General features: G+C 36.1%; 1 protein-coding gene across 1 annotated transcript in view; it reads left to right on the top strand.

Annotated features, from left to right (window-relative positions):
- The window catches only part of ABCB11 (ATP binding cassette subfamily B member 11), a 71,742-nt gene that overhangs the window by 6,949 nt on the left and 46,166 nt on the right, over positions 1 to 18,627 (top strand). The window contains exons 2-7 of the mRNA XM_040972085.1: positions 872 to 974; positions 1,662 to 1,683; positions 3,923 to 3,974; positions 5,411 to 5,649; positions 16,398 to 16,485; positions 17,576 to 17,709. Of these exons, the coding sequence (XP_040828019.1) occupies positions 893 to 974; positions 1,662 to 1,683; positions 3,923 to 3,974; positions 5,411 to 5,649; positions 16,398 to 16,485; positions 17,576 to 17,709 (617 nt within the window). The 5' untranslated portion in view covers positions 872 to 892. The remainder of the gene's footprint in view (positions 1 to 871; positions 975 to 1,661; positions 1,684 to 3,922; positions 3,975 to 5,410; positions 5,650 to 16,397; positions 16,486 to 17,575; positions 17,710 to 18,627) is intronic.

The following is an 18,627-nucleotide window of genomic DNA, read 5'->3' as shown; positions in this document are numbered from 1 at the left end:
GCAGAAAATGATCTAAGTACTTGAATCTCCCTGCCACTCATTTAAGGAATCAGGATAGAGTTCCTAGATTCTGGCTTGGCTTAACTGCTGTAGCCATCTTCGGAGAGAACCAGTGGATGGAATCTCTCATTACTCTTTTAAGTAGAAAAACTAACATATTCTTTAAAGAAGTAATCCAATGACTTTTTTTTTTAAGTATATTAGCAGAGTTGTGTAGTCATTACCACAATCCAAGTTTAGAAACTTTTTGTCACTCCCAAAAGTATATTTATTGTATCTGTCATTAGTCACTCCCTATCCCACAGCAATACTCCAAGCTATCCCAGCCATTGGCCAAGACTTTATTGAATCTAACTGTATCTTCTTGAAAAAGTTAGCCACAGTTACTGTGTTTCTGAAAAGTTAGTGAAGCATGAACTTTATGTCAAATATGGATTCTATGTCCTGAATCCTAAGTCATTTTTGTGTTGTTAGTAATGCTTTCACTTTGCAGAATGTAGCTTCTCTGGTCTCATGGTCCTAGCTGGGTGCACTTTACCTTGACACTGTATTTACAAAGGAGCAGAGAAGTCTGCTTAGCAGTCTTTGAGTGCTACTTGCCAACAGACAGAGAGTTACAATTCAATAGACCATTTTCATGGTTTTTGTGTTTACTTGTTTAAAATAGCTTGTGGAAATAGCTATCCATCCACCAACTACTTTCTTCAGTAGTTTAGGTTTATCTTAATAATTAGGCTGTATCATGAAATTAGTAAACAGTTAGATACCTGCTTTCCTCTAATACTGATTAGCAAAGAATATTCCTTGAACCACATTTGTCTATTTTGATTAGAGAAGAGAAAATGATTACATTGATTATTTTGTTTTGTAGTGCTGCCGGCTGCAGACTGGAATGACCATGTCTGACTCAGTAATTCTTCGTAGTGTGAAGAAATTTGGGGAGGAGAATCATGCTTTTGAGCCAGATGGATCATGTAAGTGGTCTTTTTCTTTGACTCTTGTCCGAACAGAGGTAAGAAAAAAAGAACAACAAGGCAGTGATATTTCAAGGAGCTTCCCGGTAATGTTTCCCAATTCTTACTTAAATTAAAATTCCAGAGCAACCAGGGTATGACAAAGTATCTTAGGGTACCTTTCCCTTGGTTTGTACCCACAACCCCAAACCCCAACTTGACATCCAGGGCCCTCTATCTGCTCTGCCCTAAGAAAACAGGGAGATGCTTTAATCCTGTGGCTTTTACTGGTGAAAGTGTCAGCGACATCCTACTGTCCTGTTGATTTGTGAAGTGCATTTTAATGGGTAAATTGTGACAATTCTGGGGAACCAGTCAATAAGTATTTATTTTAAAAAATAAATTTTCAACTAACTTAGAAATGCTGATTTTCAATGAATATATTTTATATACTGGAAGAAAGTCTAGAAATGTAATCACAGAAGAAATCCTAAGCCTAAAATTTTCTACAATATGTAGATAGGGAGTGTGTGTCAGAATTAGTGTGTGTGAGGTGGGAGAGGCAGATGAAAGCCAAAAAGAAATTATTTTGTAATGTTCCATGAATGAAAATAACTTATATGAATATTTTTCCCAGAGAAAAAATTTTAATGACTATGTTACATTTTGTCTAATTAACTGCTTTATGCATTGTTTTCATCCTGACAGCTAATAATGATAAGAAATCAAGGTGAGTACCATTTTAACAATATAGCATTTTTTTCCTGAATAAATTCATAGTATTCTTTAAAAAGCACAAAGCAAAGCAGATTTCCATGCACATACTCTTCCTGTAAGATGATATGTAATGTATTCCTTTTCTTTGTAAAAACAAGATAGTTTTAAGAGCCCTTCTGGAATATTTCTTATGAGGTCTACAGCTCTCCCCTGCATGTCCAGGAGCAGCACAGATCCCTGACCTGAGTGAGCAAAGAAAGCGTACAACATCAAGGATGAGTTCATGGACCAGGAAGACATCTTCAAACACCCAATTTTTTCCTTTTGGCAAATAAGAACAACCTAAAATTTAGTTTTTAGATATTTATATTTGCCTGAAAATTTTAAATTCTCAAATAAAACGAAACTCAGCTAGTCACATTTTGGAAGCGGGATTTGATAGGGTCTAATTTAGAAGATAGGAAACCACCGATAAGTTCTTGACATAGAGGTGGTAGAAAGGAATTTAAGACATTTCCACTAATTCCTGGCAGAGGGAGGCGGTGGGAGTAGTCAGGTTAGTATTGGGCTAGGAATGGAAGGTCAACATGGGCCTCTGAGCATGGGTGTAGATGAAAGGACGATTACAGAAGTTGAGTGTGAAGTTTTGCTTTTAGAGAAGGTGAATATAGAATGGGAAAATCACCTGGCAAGACTATAACCTTGTTGGTTCAGCTGGTGAGCATGCATTCATTTATTAGATGAAGGTTAATTCAGTGCCTTCTTGGTGTCAGGCACTATTAAAGGTGCCAAATAGATAAAGGAGCAAAATAGGCAAAACTGTCTGGCCTTTAAGAAGGTATTTTAGTGGAGGTATAATAAGCAATCCAGAAAAGAGAAAACATATAGTAAATAATGATAATCTATCAATTTCTTTCTAAGAAGAAAAGTAAGCATGGGATTGGAGCCAGGAAGTGGGACATGGGAGGTAAGACCACTACCACTGTAATTATTTAATGCTCTGTTGAGATGGTGATCTCTTAGGGAAGGAGTGAAGGAGGGCAGTGGGATCTGAAAAAAGACCCTTCTAGTAAGCGAATTCAGGGCACCAACATGCAAAGGTGGGAACATTCAAACATGCATAGGAGACCTGGGCGTTGCAAACTGGCAAGGAGGAGGAGACAAATTCACAGAGCTAGCAGGGCCAGGCTTTGGCACCTATGGACCATGTCTGAGTAAGGACTCGGGATACGATTCTGATTTGGAGGAGAAGCTTGGTGGTAAAAGCTCAATGTGTCTCACATGGAGGTGAAGCTTTCTCTGGAAGGCCAAACTAACAAACAGCTGGATGGATGCAAAGATGGGCTTTCCAAGAATAGATCTGGGAAAAAGGTTAGAGTGATGGTGAGAGTGTGGTTCAAATGCCAGGCCATGGGGTCTGGTGTACATGGGGAAGGAAGCCAACTTTTGAAAGGGCTTATTTGAAACTGGTGGATTTAAAGAACTGAGGATCTCCATTGAGGTTGACAAATAGGTATGCAAGGAGGAAGGAAATGAAGACAAAAATGCATGGGCAGTCACAGTGACAGTGCAGTTAAATATGTCAAAAATGTAGCTCTTCCTGGCAGATCTATAGTTTATCCAACCATGGAATAGGTGACACATGCAAATACAGATCCTTCAAGCTGGGGGAATAAAGAGAAGTCAGCACAGCTTCATGGGAAATGAAATGAATAACAACGCAAGGAAGTCTAAGTGCAGGAGAGTTATGTGAGTGTTCTTAAAAATGTTCTCTCATATCAGCACTACTTAACCTGTTTGTCAAGACTTTCAGGGCTAAAAGGAAGCTTTCTAATATTATTAAGGGAAGGAGGAGTCCTTATACCTATAAAACCGTATCATGGAAAATAATAATAATGATAATAAACTAAAATAAACTATTTAACCCCCTTCAGTTTGTCCACAAGGAAAAGCAGGCACACTCACAAAAATAACTATCTGGCTAAGGGCAGATAGTTATTTGTTGGAACAACTGGAAATATAGGCAACTTTTTATTTATTCTTAATAGCTCTCAGAAAAAAAAACTGTAGTGAATCTCTTCTGAACATGAGATACAGCTATGCTATAATCTGGATTTTTAAGGTACTGGGGTTGAAATGGAATTTGAAGGTTTTCCTTTATGCTGAAGAATGAAATAATGCAAGTACCATCTGGGGAGAATTTTTCACTGTTTTGGAATGTCTGATCTTCAAGTCTTTGCTTCCCTCCTCAGGTCAAAAGATAAGAAGAAAAATGATGGCATTCGAGTTGGCTTCTTTCAGTTGGTAATAAAATTGTGCAAATTTATGACATAGATTTTATAATTCACAATTGTGAATTTTGAATTGTTCAGACCATGGAGAAGGTGCTAAATCTTTAGTCATATTGGCAAATTTTAAACTATAATAATCACTTTTTCAGTAATAAGGCTTACCCATATGATAACACATTGAATAAAAGCTAGAATCACATTACTGTTTAAACCACAAATCCTGTCCAATAGATCAGAAAAACATAGAAAATAATGACTAAATACATAATTATCATTTTAAGTATTTCATCTATTTGAGACACACATACACACACATTGACACAGAGAGAAAGACAGAGACGGAGATTCTATTTGCTGGTTCATTCTCTAAATGTCCAACAATGACAAAGGTTGGGCAGAGCCAAAACTTGGAGCCATGATTCCAATCCAGGCCTGTTTGAGCTACTTGATTGAGTTACTTGAGCCATCGCTGCTGCCTTGCAGAGTTGGTGTTAGCTTGAAACTAGCCACACGCGGATATTGAAAACTCAGGATTAGGATATAAACATGTTAACTGTGAAACTAAATGCCTACTTAACCCCATAAGTAACATTTAAGTAAGGGAAAAGGTCATTATAGAAATTACATCTGGGTCCAGTGTGGTAGCTTAGTGACTAAATCTTCACCTTGCAACCACTGGGATCCCATGTGGGCACCAGTTTATGTCCAGGATGCTCCACTTCCCATCCAGCTTCCTGCTTTTGACTTGGGAAAGTGTTGGAGAATGGCCTTACACCTTGGGACCCTGCACCCATGTAAGAGACCTGGAAGAGGCTCTGGGGTCCAGACTTCATATCAACTCAGTTCCGGCCATTGCAGCTGTTTGGGGAGCGAATCAGCAGAAGGAAGATCTTTCTGTCTTTCCTTCTCTCTGTGGATCTGCATTTCCAATAAAAAAATTAAACAAAATAAAAATGTATAGAATTATATTATGTATTCTTATAAGGAGTCTTTACAAATATTATAATAGGACTGTTTAGTCCAAATTTGCACAGGGTGGCAACTTTGCAAGGTACAAATGTCTCCCTTTGTCAGTGTCAGTTTTAGGAGCCAATTTATTTCAATACCAAAAGCCCACATAGCATGTCTCCCTTGGCAATGGATTGAGTGATGGGGGTGGTTTAACCCCACGGTTGTGGACAAGTAGCAAAAAAGTTCAAGTCAACCTCTGACACAGAGAGAAGAATTCAGAAGTCAAGCAAGAAAAAACATGATCTAACAATTGAAGAGTCTAATTTTTTAGATACTGAATATCCGATTTATTTTAGTGTAGTTGGTGCGAATGCCATTGCTCAGTTTCCCCCAGAATTTAGTGTTGAGAAACATTGAAGAGAATCTAATAACTAAAATGAAGTGGTGCTCCTGACTGCTTTTCACTCATGATGGTCTCTGAACTCTTTGTTTTCCAAGTTCCGGTTTTCTTCATGGAGTGACATTTGGCTGATGTGTGTGGGAAGCATATGCGCGTGCATCCACGGGATAGCCCAGCCCGGCGTGCTACTCATTTTTGGCACAATGACAGATGTTTTCATCGACTATGACACTGAATTACAAGAACTCCAAATTCCAGGAAAAGCCTGTGTGAATAACACTATAGTATGGGTCAACAGCTCCCTGAACCAGAATGTGACAAATGGAACACGTTGTGGGTAGGCTGCCATTTTTTTGTGTTTATTTATGTATGTGTATGAAGAGGGTCACATTTCAAATTGTGTAATTCGAAATGTAAATAAGTCTTTACTGCCAAGTTGAGTAGTATCTAACAGAGTGAATAGAAATGTAAATTTATCCATGTTCCTAGACCTTGAGGTTTTTCCCCCTCTAACTAGGCTTAAAAATCTTAACAGCATCTTAAAAGTCATATTTAAAATCAAACATCTTAAAAATCAAAAACACAATTGGAAATCCCCGATCAAATACACCTCCAAAATGTGCCATTTTGTTGATTCTGGGCCTGGGTATTACACTACCAATACTTACTGCCTCCTTGCAGGTGACACAAATTCTACTTGAGTCTCTCATGCAGAAACCCCTGCCCTGCCACCTCGCTCCAAGTCCCTCCTGCTCCTTAGCTCTGCAGCAGTGACTGGGGGTTCAGAGGATCCTTGTCTTTTCTCTGTAATGAAAACTTAATGGGCTCACTGCATTACCCTAACAGGGGCCAAAGGTCTCAGCCAATCCTTCAATTTTTCTGAAAGAGTGATGTGAGGCTGGGAATGAAAGGCAGCCACATAAAAACAGCTAGAACTCAAGACACTCAGTCACTCTGGGACTGTTCTGGTGATAAGCCTGTCCTTGGGCTGACTCACGGGGATGGCATGGACTTTGCATCTGTTGCATGCTGCCTCAGATTCCAAACAAATTCATTTGCACCTATGAATCCTCTTACTTGGGTTTAAGAATGAAGGTCAGGGCACTTCCTGGGTGGAAAATCACTTGGCATGGTTCTGCAAATGGACTTAAGATTTTCACTCACTCATTCAACTGAATAACCAAGCGTTTTCTATTTATCCATATACACTGGGGACTCATGGAAGCATCTAGGGTACAATTATCAGGAGTCATGCTTGTTATCTTTGCGGAGCTTAGATCTAGGTAGTCAGACCATCAGTCAATCAATGAACGTTCAAATAATCACGTAATTACAAACTGCAGATGCTTGATGGAAACGGCACAGGATAACTTGCAACATGCAGAATTACCCTTTAAAAATTAACAAGCACACTCATTAGAAATAAATGTCCTAATGCTTAGGCATTCCTTCCTGAACTTTGAAATTTCTTTTGATCCTAAAGAGGGCAGGGTTTTTTGTTTTTTAGCAAAACAGAGATTAAGCTCTTTAACAGTCTTTGGAAGGCTTGCATTTATGTTGCAGAGACAGAACTACTTTAAAGGAGTGTTAGAATCACTCTCCCTCATGTATGATGTAAATTGACCCAAACTATTAAGCATGCTTATAAAGAATGTTTTTTCGAGGGAAAAAACTATATATATATATAAATATAAATATAAATAAATATATATATATATTTATGGGGAAATCAAACAAAGATAAGCCCAGCCTTTAAGAGGGGGCCTAGATGAAGGCCCAAGAATTGGTCTTTTCTAAAAATGCAACAGGTATGCTGCTAGTTTATTTGATTTTGTTAGCACTTTTTTTTTTTTTGGATTGGCCTTTTAAGATCAGTATTTAAACCGTGCTTTATTAATTTAACAAAGTTGAAAGTGACTGCTCTGTACATCATGATCATAACATGTTGATGCTGTGAGTGAAAGTTTGCTGTCATCTAGATACTAAGTTTATTGGTGTTTTTAATGTCAAACTAGGACTGCAGGCTATCTGCCCCCCACCAGCCTTAGGCAGGGGTACGACTCGATCTGGGGACCGTGTGCAGTCATGTGGGACCTTGCTTTCTACTGCTCGGGGGGAATGCCTAATTACTGGCTTCAATAAGCATGAATCCAGACTGCTTACAAAAAGTAAACTATATATATAACTATATGTCTTATGCCTTGTAATTTGTAAATAAGCGTGAGCAGGATCCAAGTCTGCAGTTCATCCATACTCCTAGGTGTTTACTAATGTGTGAGAGGTGAATTCAAGAGCAAATCCACCTTCATGCCTGGATCGTGGTCATCATCAAGGAAGGAATTCACTGTGATGGCCCCTCATTCTGATTCCTCTTACAGGAACAGCTGCATAAGCAGACAGTGCAGGCTCGGGCTTACAGAGGAAGAAGGCATTCCCGAGAGCAAATGTGTAAAGGAATGTTTGCTCTTTTCTTTCAAAAAAAGAAAAAAAGCATTCTTTGCAGATTCCTGAAATTATGTAGACCATAGCTTTCTTAGGCCATTGCTTTGCCAGGCACTCCTTGACAAGTTATGTACTGTGTGAATTATGGTCATTGACATGAATGCTATGTGTTACACTATTAAGAAAGTATATTTGTTGAGATTCTGTGTAGTAAGATAATGTGAAAACACACCCAGATGAGACAGGTTGCGAGAGGACACTTTCCTGCCACGAAGAATTAACATGCTTTGGTAACATGTTACCCAAGTCTTCATCAAATTTCTTCCTCGGAAAAAGTCTATAATTGAAAACACAATTTCTTCACCTATCTTAATAGATTTATTGTTTTTGGCAGACACAAGGCAACTCTGTAGTTTTAGTAATGTAAGTATGCATGTGTAATGGTAGGAGCAGATTTCACTCTTTTATTGGTTTGGTTTTCACATACCAGTTGTAATCAAGCAGGGACTCTTTGGGCTAACGCCTTCCAAGTGGCTGTCAATGAATAACACTGATAAGGATTACAAAACATCAGGTCTTCTGATTGTCTTGTTAGGATTTCTACCCAGAAAAGTCAAGCAATAAAGTGCAAGAATGAAAATAGGTAAAGAAGGGGAAACTAATATATCATAGTGCAATTTATTTTATCTTTTTATAGCCAATTAAAGTGTGAACATTCAATTGGAAGCCACAAGTCTTTTTTAACTCCATTGTGGAAGAAACATATCACAATTCCTGCCAAATTCCATTGAACACAGGCCAAGTTTGGTGTGGTTTTGTGGGTAGCGGAGAGGAGTGTTGTAACAAGGAAATCAGTCTAGGCATGAGAGCCAGTGATTCAATTCGATTTAAGTCTATTTTCTCAGCAACGTACAGTGATCTTATGGAAGCAAACCTTCTTTGGAAGTTATATTCTTTCACTTTTAAAACAACTTTATTGGCATACAATTCATATGCAATAAAGTTCAAGAGAACATAGTGATTTCATATACTTATTATATGTCCTATAGCAGGATTGATGAATCGTGTGGTAGTTCTTTATTTAGCTAGATCATTTTGGTAGTTTTGTTTGTTTAACAATGTGGTGCATGAGTTGTTGTACATTCCTTAGCAGATTCCAACTATTTTACTATTTTGGAGGCTACGCTATACTTTTCCATAATGGTTGTATTAGTATATATAGCCACCAATAATGTATGAGGGCTCTTTTTCTTCATATATTTGCCAATACTTGATAACTTTTTTCTTTTTAATAATGACTACTCTAACAGATATAAGAAGATACTTCATGTTGTATTTCTTTAAAGATTTTATTTATTTGAAAGGCATAGTTAGGAAGGAGGGAGGGAGAAAGACTAGGGAAAGAGAGACATGAAGAGAGAATCCTCCATCCAGTGTTTCATTTCCCAAATGACTGCAATGGTCAGGGTTAGGGCAGGCTGGAGCCAGGCACTTCTTCTGGGTCTGCCAAATGGGTTCAGGTACCCAAAAACTCTTAGACCATCTTCTGCTACTTTCCCAGGTCATTAGCAGGGAGTTGCATTATCAGGGAACTGGGACTTGAACAGGCACCTTATATGGGATGCTGGCAAGGCAGGCAATATCTTTATCTGCTGGCTTCTTTGTGGTGGTATTGGTTTGCTTTCCCACTGATTAGTGATGTTAAGAATCTCTTCATATACCTGTGACCTATCAGAGTTTCTTTCCCAAGCATTTCCTGTGGAGGTCCTTCACTAATTCACTAATTTTCAAAACACATCTTTCTGATTCTGCTTGAGTAATTTGTGCTTTGTGCAGGAATTTGTACCTATCGTCTCACTTATCTAATTTGTTGATGTACAGTGAAATACTGATCTTACTGTAAACTCGATAGTAATGCCCCTCTTCATTTTTTCTTCATCTTCTTCTTTTTCTTTTTTAGTGGTCAGCCTAATGTGAGATTTGTCACTTTTGTTCTTCTTTTTTTAAGAATAAACAACTTCAGTTGTATTTATTGCATTTCATTTTGAAAAAATTTCTGCTTTGTTTGTGTTCTTAGTTCATTCCTTCTGCTTATTTTAGTCTTGGTTTAACTTTTTGATCCTGCTTATTAAGGTGAGGTTCTCATATTGACTTAAAGATTTGTCCTTTTATAGTATACATAGTTAAAGCTGTTAATTTCCCTCTAAGAATTGTTTTAGCCTCATTCCATAAGTTTTCATATGTTGTATTTTCATTTTCAGTTATAACTAGTTATTTATTAGTTTTGCTGTTGTATTTTTTCTTGGATCCATATAATTTTGATATTTCTAAATATTTCTGAAATCCCCAAATTTGTTATTATTTTCTAGTTTCATTGCATCATGGTCAGAGAAAATACTTCGTACGAGTGTAATCAGTTTAAACTTCTTGAAGTATATTTTGTGGTCTAGCATATGTTTATGCTGGAGAATGTTTCATGTATTCTTGCTGGTTTCTACCATTTTTTAAAAAAAATTTTATCTTAATTTTTATTCAGTTTATAACATTTAGTGTGATTTGTAGATAGAATTCTGAGAACATATGATATAAACTCCCTTCCCTTTCTCTTACTTTTTTCTACTTTTTGAGATAATGTATTTTAAATTTATATTACATTAAATGACTTAATACTTCACTGAATGAGAAGTTGAACAAGTAAAAAGCAGAGACTGTAGCTTAGTGGGACTGTAGACAGTGTCTATAAACCACCGAGTGAAAAAATGACCAAATGACCATTTCATCTAGATTCAGCAAATTTTAAAGTAATCAGAGATCATTAAAATTACAATATAACACATTTCTTTCTTTTTTCTAGGCAAAAAAAAAAACACTGCTGTTCTTGCAAAGTTTAGACAAATGTTATAAATAATAATCAGATCTCAAAATATCAATCTCACTTATATGAATGACATTTTTGTACTCAGCTACTACAGATCAGGAAAAATATAATTGCCTTTTGGTGAATGGCTTATTTTACTGAGTATAACGGTTTCCTTCCAGTTACATCAATTTTGTTGCAAAAGATAGGACTTCATTTTTTGTAGCTGAGAAATATTCCATAGTATATACATACCACATTTTCTTTACCCACTTGTCTCTTAAAGGAATCAGTGTTGATTCTATATCATAGCTATTCTGAATTAAGTCACAGTAAACATGGGGCTACAAACAATGCGCTAGTTTAACCAGATTTGATTGAATTCCTGTGAGTGGATGGCAGGGCACATGGCAGACCTGTTTTCAATCTCTGAGGAATCTCCAAGCTGTCCTCCATAAATGGTTGTTCATTCCCACCAACAATGAATTGCATTACTTTTATTTTAATCCACATCTTCTCCAGCATTTTTTTGTTTTTTGATTTTCAGATGACAGTCATTATGACTAGGGTAAAGAGAAATATCATTGTGTTTTTTCTTTGCATTTCGCTGATAACTAGTGATTCTGAACATTTTTTTATGTATATGTTGGCCATTTGTATTTCATTCTTTGAAAAATATCAATTCATGTCCTTTGTCCATTTCCTAATTGGATTACTTGTGTTATTGTTGAGTTTCTTGCGCTCTCCTGGATAACCCTCTATGGATTGCATAATTTGCAAATATTTTCTCCTGTTCTGTTGACTCTCTCTCCACTTTGATGATGGTTTCCTTTGCAAGACAAAAGCTTCATGGATGAACATAATCTCATTTGTTTATTTTTGCTTTAATCACCTGTGCTTCTGGGATCTTTCTTAATGCCTATGTCTAGCAGAGTTTCTCTAATGTTTTCCTCAAGTAAATTGTTGGTATCAGGTAATAAATGTATACTTTTTATCCATTTAGGGTTGGTTTTTGTATAAGGTATAAGGTAAGGATCTTATTTCATACTTCTGCACATATGCATTCAATTTTCCCAGAATTGTTGTAGAAGAGACCGTGTTTTCTTGATTCATTTCTGAGCCTTCTATTCTTTTTGTTGAACTTCACGTCTGTTTTTGTGCCAGTACCAGGCTGTGTGTGATACCTTCAGTATGTTTCTATTGTTTAAGATTGCTTTAGCTATTCAGGGTCTCTTATGTTTCAATTTCAATTTCAACATCATTTTTTTCTGGATCTGAGAAGAATTTTATAAATATTTTCATTGGGATAGTATTTTTATGTGTTCTCAGTAATATGAACATTTTGAGATTATTAGTTCTACCAATCCTTGACCATGGAAGATGTTTACATTTTTTGCTGTCTTATTCTATTCCTGTCTTTAATATTTCATCATAGATATCCTTCATATCCTTGGCCATATTTATCTCAAGCTATTAAAAACTTTTGCAGCCAGTGTGAATGCAACTGATCTTATGAGTTCCTTTTCAGTCATGGAATTTTTGTGTACACACAGACTATTGATTTTTTTTAACATAATTTTTTTTAATGATCTTAGTTGATTAGGGTACAAAGGGTCAAGAGCTACAGGGTGAAAGTGGGTAATGACATTGTTTCCATGCTAATATTATCATTTTTCCCTGTATCTGGGGTTAGGGGGGTCACAAAGGGAAAAGCACCACCCAACCTCCCACCCATCCCAGATCCCCAACAGGAGGCGCGCTCCAAGGGTCCTGCTCAAACAGTTTTGATAGTTCATCAGTTCTGGATTGCTGCCCTTAGACTATTGATTTTTGTGTTTTGATTTTATATCCTGTAACTTTATTTAACTTTTAAGAATTCCAAAAGTATTTTGTAGAGTCTTTCAGTTCTCCTACATAGAGAATCATGTCACCTGCAAGTAGGGATAGCTTGATTTCCTTCTTCAATTTTCATTTCTTCGATTTCTTTTTCTTGCCTAATGGCTCTGGCTAAAACCTCCAGGACTATATTGAAAGCAGGGTGAGAGTGAGGCTGTCCTTGTCTGGTTCTGGATGTGACTGGCAAAGCCTCAAATTTTTCCTCATTTTAATATTAAGCTTGATATGAGTTTTTCGTACATTGCTTTGATTGTGCATCTATATCCAATTTGCCTAAGGTTTTTTTTTATCATGAAAGGATATTATATTTTATCAAATTCTTTCTCTCTGTTAACATTAAGTATGGTTTTATTTTTCAGCTTGTTAATGTGCTATATTCTGCTTATCAATTTGAGTATGTTCAGGCATCCCCGTATAAAACTGTTAAATCCTTGTTGAATTTGATTAGTTAGCATTTTGTTGATTTTTTTTTTTTGCATCTGTGTTCATTAAAGATATTGATCTATATATATTTCTTTCTTTTATCTTTTTCTGGCTTGGGAACTAAGGCAATGTTGATCTTATATAAGGAGTTTGGGAGGATCTCTTCTTTTCAATTGTTTTGAATAGTTTGAGAAATCTTGGATTTAGTTCTTGAAAAGTGGTAGAATTTAACAGTGGAGCCATCTGGTCTTGGGCTTTTCTTTGTTGGGAGGGTCTTTATTACTGATTCAATCTTACTTATTGATCTATTGAATTGTTCTGTTTCGTGACTGAATTTAGGTGGATTGTATGTGTCCAGAAATCTATCTGATTCTTTCAGAATTTCCAATTTTTGGCATATAGCTGCTTGTAATAATTCCTGATGATTTTTGTATTTCTGTGGTGTCCATTACTTTATCTGCTCTTTCATATCCGATTTTATTTATTTGGGTGTTCTCCCACATTTTTTGGTTAGTTGGATCAGTGATGTGTTGATTTTATTCATATCCTCAAAAAAAAGCTCCTAAATTCACCAGTTTTATGCATTTTTGTTTCAATTTTATTTCTTCTCCTTTTAAAATTATTTATTTACTCCTACTAACATTGGATTTGGTTTGTTATTTTTCTAGGACTTTGAGGTGAATGTATAGATCATTTATTTGATGTTTCTCTCATCTCTTGATATAAGCATTTGTTGATAAGAGCATGACATGCCATGAACTCTCTAAACACTGCCTTCATGGTATCCCAGTTGTGTTATCTTTATTTGTTCCAGAATTTAAGAAATTTTTTATTTTGACTTCTTCTATGACACTGTTTCTTCAGCAGTGTATTTTTTAGTCTCCATGTATTTCCATATTTTATAGAATTTCCTCAAGTTGTTCATTTCCAGCTTTATTTCTTGTGGTTAGAAAAGGTACTAAACTTGCTAAGGTTTGTTTTGTGATCTAAGATATGGTCTATTTTAGAGCAAGTTCCATGCATTGATTAAAAGAATATGTATTCTGCAACTATGATATAAAATGTTCTGTAGTTATCAATTATGTTCATTTGGTCCACATCATAGAATAATGCTTCATTTTCTTTATTTCTTTCTATTTTATTTTCAATTTTATGATACAATTCCATAGGCTCTGGGATTTCCCTTACCCTGTTTCTATCACACAAATGTGTTGAGCTTGATGTGTGATCAAGGGACCCAAGCTGAAAGGTTTAGCTTATATCTTTAGAAATATTCTCAAGTAGTCTCTAAAACTCTCATAGCTTTCTGACCCCCTATATACCTCCTAAGAAAGATGCTCAGGAGCATCTCAGCAGTGTAAAGAGCCATGAACTACACATGATTCTTACTTGCACCATCCAGCAATGATAGAACAGTCCTAAGTTTTGCTCCAGGAAATCCAGGGACAAGGTTGGTGCCAAATCCTGGCAATCCATACATGTGTGTTCGGAGCTGGTAGCTGAATTTTTTCATGATTGGCATTTTATCACTTCTGTTTGAACGTATCACAAGAAATCTAAGTAACCTTTCAGATAAATTATCCAGTTTTCTGATTTTGGATGCTGACATTTTATTTCACAAGATAAAAGCTAAGATCACAGATTTAAGTGTCTGCACATATGCCTAACTTAATGATGGGGATTCATTTGAGATGTGTATCATTAGGTATATTGGGTTTTAAACAAAATCAGTGAATATACTCACATAAACTTAGATGAGACCATTAAGTAATATAACCTGATGAAACCACCATTGGGTTTATAGTCCATTGTTGACCAAAAATGGAGTGTAGTACATGACTATATTAGAGTCAATCACTTATGATAATACATTTTTTTAAATTTTCATGAGACAATTCCATAGGTTCAGGATTTCTCATTTCAGTCTCCCCATTTCCCCTGCTCCCTCTACTCTTTTCCCCTATGTTATTGCAATAGTATAGTCAACAAGTCCATCATTCTGCTTTTTAAGTATCATGACATTGTAATTATAGAAGTTATAAGGAAGTCCACCATCCTATTGTCAAGATATATTCAGTAGTTTCATTGGGAGTCCATCTTTTATTTGGGAGTAGAGCTGCATACTGCAATGTATGATACTACATTATATGCACTGTACCAAGAAACTTAGTTTTTATAAGGGCCTCTGATTATGGATATTCATATATAGGTCATTCGTTTGTGACTTTCTAGGACTTGTGTATTTTTAGGCTTCAGCTTGGTTATCATGAGACAGAATGCATACGTTTAAGATATTTTATCTCTTTTGCAGGGGAATATCATGGCAGTTGCTCAGGTTTCAGAATGTGTAACCATCAGTATATTTCCAGTTCTATCCCTAATGAAATACACTCCATATAAACATAATCAAGAAATATACTAACCAATAAAGTAAAACGATAATAAAATTGTTGTGGAAAAATAGTTTGTTGTATATTACATGAGTTATGTATCATTTCTTGATTTGAGTTCAGTAAAGGATAGGAATAACTTAAGTCACAGCCTAAAGGCTTGGTAAAAAGTAGAAAGAACACAGATGACAACATCCATATTGAAGATGCTAGTTCTTGATTTTTTAAAGAAATGTATTTGGTACCACCTTGTCCCTGAGGATCAAAATTCTCAACAGTTTCTTGATTTTCTCACTAAAACTTCCTAGTTCCTGAAAGTAATTTCAGAATGTATATGTTTTCACCTCTCTGGACTTTCCAATCCAAAATCCTGTGCCAAATATGGTAGTTCTATGGGGAAAAATGCTGAAAGACTGTTTTGCCATTCCCTAGGGAGTAATTTCTCGTCAACCTCAGAAATCTTCCTGGTAAAATTGCCTTGGGCTGTAGTCATAGGAGATTGTGATGGGCAGTGGTCAGAGAGACAGGACTAATGCAGGACTTTTCTCCCCTGTGGAAAGATGATATGCATACTTTCTCCAGTATCTCATTGAGATGAAAAAGTTGAAAAGCTGGTTTAGATTTCTTGAAATGATAAAAATAAGCTCTCAATTTACAACACACCTACTTCTGCAAATGTCTTTTCAGATAGTCGGGCTTGTTAAAACCCTTCTCTGACTAATGGCTTTATCACTGCATTAAATGTAAATGAAAGGAGTGATGGTAAACTGAGTCAGCCCTGACATTGAGGACCCATTCACTTCTAATAACTGCCGACTCGTTATTCCACAGTTCTAGTATCTCTGCCTGTAAAAATTAAGATATGTGTATCTACTGTGATTGGCATTGTGAAAACTTCTTAGGGATTTGGTTTGAATGTGTAGAATTTTGCACAGACAAAATACCTTGCTTAGGTTTGACAGAAAGGTATAATACATATATTTTTGACTCCCCTGTATGTACAAATGTCATCTGTGCGATATTTCACTTGTAAGTCTTAACATTTTTTTCTGTTTATTTCCCTCCCTGATTTTGAAGGTTTCTGGACATTGAAAGTGAAATGATCAGGTTTGCCAGTTACTACGCTGGGATTGGTCTCGCAGTATTTATCACGGGATATATTCAAGTGAGTAGTGCCTTTATGTTATTTACGGTCAAGATCTGGGCTTAAAGACATGAAAATGGAATGCATGTTAATTTTTTAGACATCCGAAGTCCTAAGAAGTGCAGTTCTACTTTGGGGGGACTTGAGAATGGGGAGGGATTCTTCTAGGACAGCTGAAGAGAATTCTGGCAGTTGCCCAGAGAAATGTTGTATAGTGTCTCAGTTGGAATGTCTCATACTTCACTGCCTGCTCCCTCTTCAGCATCTCTGTTGATCCCAGAAATGGATAGTTAAGATGTTTACTGGGGAGGGTGAGTATCCTGAAGAACACACTATGTATGGAGAGGCGGAGCGAAGAAAAATGTTTTTTCTCTTTCATTGCTTAAGTCTCAACAAATTGCCTCCCAACCCTAATTCTGTAAATCTAAATCTAGAGCACATTCTAGACTGAAGTGAGAGAAGGGCTAAGGATTACTTAGCTCTTATTAGGGAAGTAAACTGTTTTAACTGTTGTCTTTTTCTACAGAAAAATAATGATGACGGGTCTGATTTATTCAAGAATTCCAAGTTGTGTCACTTAAAAGGAGAAATAAAACCATTTTCCCATTCTGACACTGGGAGTTTTCATAATAGCTCACTTTTTGTAGTTAAGGGAAATTTATCAACAGTGGAGTAATTTTTCAGATATTTCCTGACAATTCTCATCTGAAAACTATGCATAAATGCTTGTAGACAGCCTTCTCAAGATAAAACGTCACTCAAAAGTGACATCTAAAAGTATTGATTTAAAAGCAATAACGTTTTTGATCGTGTGAATCTAATTTTGTTCATGAAATTATGGAACCATGATAACCCAAGTACCAAAGTCAGAGGTCTGTTAAATGTCAGAGCTGGAGCTGACCCATTTTTGGTTGTCCTGTCTGATGCCGTTCTGTCTACCCTGACTCATAATCTGTTGTCTGCACACATACCTGAATCCTCAGAAAAGGTTTTATTATGAGTGATTTCCCCATTGTTTTCCATTGTGACATTGAAAATATTTCTTCTGAAAAAAGAAGTTAAAAAATTACCTGTAAGATCACAAAGTTAGACATCCCTTTGTCCTTTTCAGATATGCTTTTGGGTACTTGCTGCAGCTCATCAGATACAAAAAATGAGAAAAATTTACTTTAGGAAGATAATGAGAATGGAAATAGGATGGTTTGACTGCAATTCAGTGGGAGAATTGAATACAAGATTCTCTGAGTAAGTAACTGGGAGAGAAATGCTTTTCACATGTGTATTTTAAAAAAATTCAGTGAAACTTATTTCTATATCGAATTATAACTTTAAAATATTTTCCTTTTTTGACACATATTTGTCTCTTAAGCTGGACTTTCAAAGGTCTCACAGTTTTTTTCCTTAGCAACACTAACAATTAAAGATGAAATGCTGCAGTTTAGTTTGTAAACTCTTGGGTTCAGTGTTAAAAATGAATTGTTATAGGAATGAGATTAAAGAAGTAGGAGCATTTATCCTCAAAGGGAAAAATTGGAGAATATCACAATCTGTGCATAGGTAAGGAAATCAACCCAGTCCAAAATATTTATCTTACATTTCTGTGGAGGCAGTTTCTGCAAGCAAAAATGAACAGAATTTCTAATTATACTTTGAGAAAGAGTCAAACTAAAACATTGGATTTAAATCTAATTGATACCACAATGTTTTAAGGCATTCCTAGTCCACTGGAGAATCTGAGTGAGCCCTGAGTGGTTAGAAATAGTAGAAGGTTATTGAACTAAACAGTGAAGTCTGATTGAAGAAAGAATACGGTGAAAATAAAGCAGACAGAAGACCCCTGACCCCGGCACCTGCTCCACATTCTACATGCTGGAACCTGGAATAGATGTTTCACCTTGCTCAAATTAGGTAGTCTTAGTGCTGGATAATGTCTTAAGAGCTTTCTTTCAATTAAAGCCCAAGTCCTCTTTGTTCATTCTGGACAAGAAAATAAAGGAAAGTTCTCAGGAATATGAATTTAACGTAAGTATATCCAGTTAAAAATCAGAATCACTATTTTTTTAAAGATTTATTTATTTATTGGAAAGTCAGATATATAGAGAGGAGGAGAGACAGAGAGAAAGATCTTCCATTCGATGATTCATCCCCCAAGTGACCGCAACG

This window comes from Ochotona curzoniae, unplaced genomic scaffold (assembly GCF_017591425.1).
Source record: "Ochotona curzoniae isolate NIBS_2020 unplaced genomic scaffold, NIBS_Ocur_1.0 contig_2210, whole genome shotgun sequence".
Classification (NCBI taxonomy): Eukaryota; Metazoa; Chordata; class Mammalia; order Lagomorpha; family Ochotonidae; genus Ochotona; species Ochotona curzoniae.
Note: the sequence above shows the minus strand (reverse complement) of the source record. Positions and strands in the feature narration are given on the sequence as shown.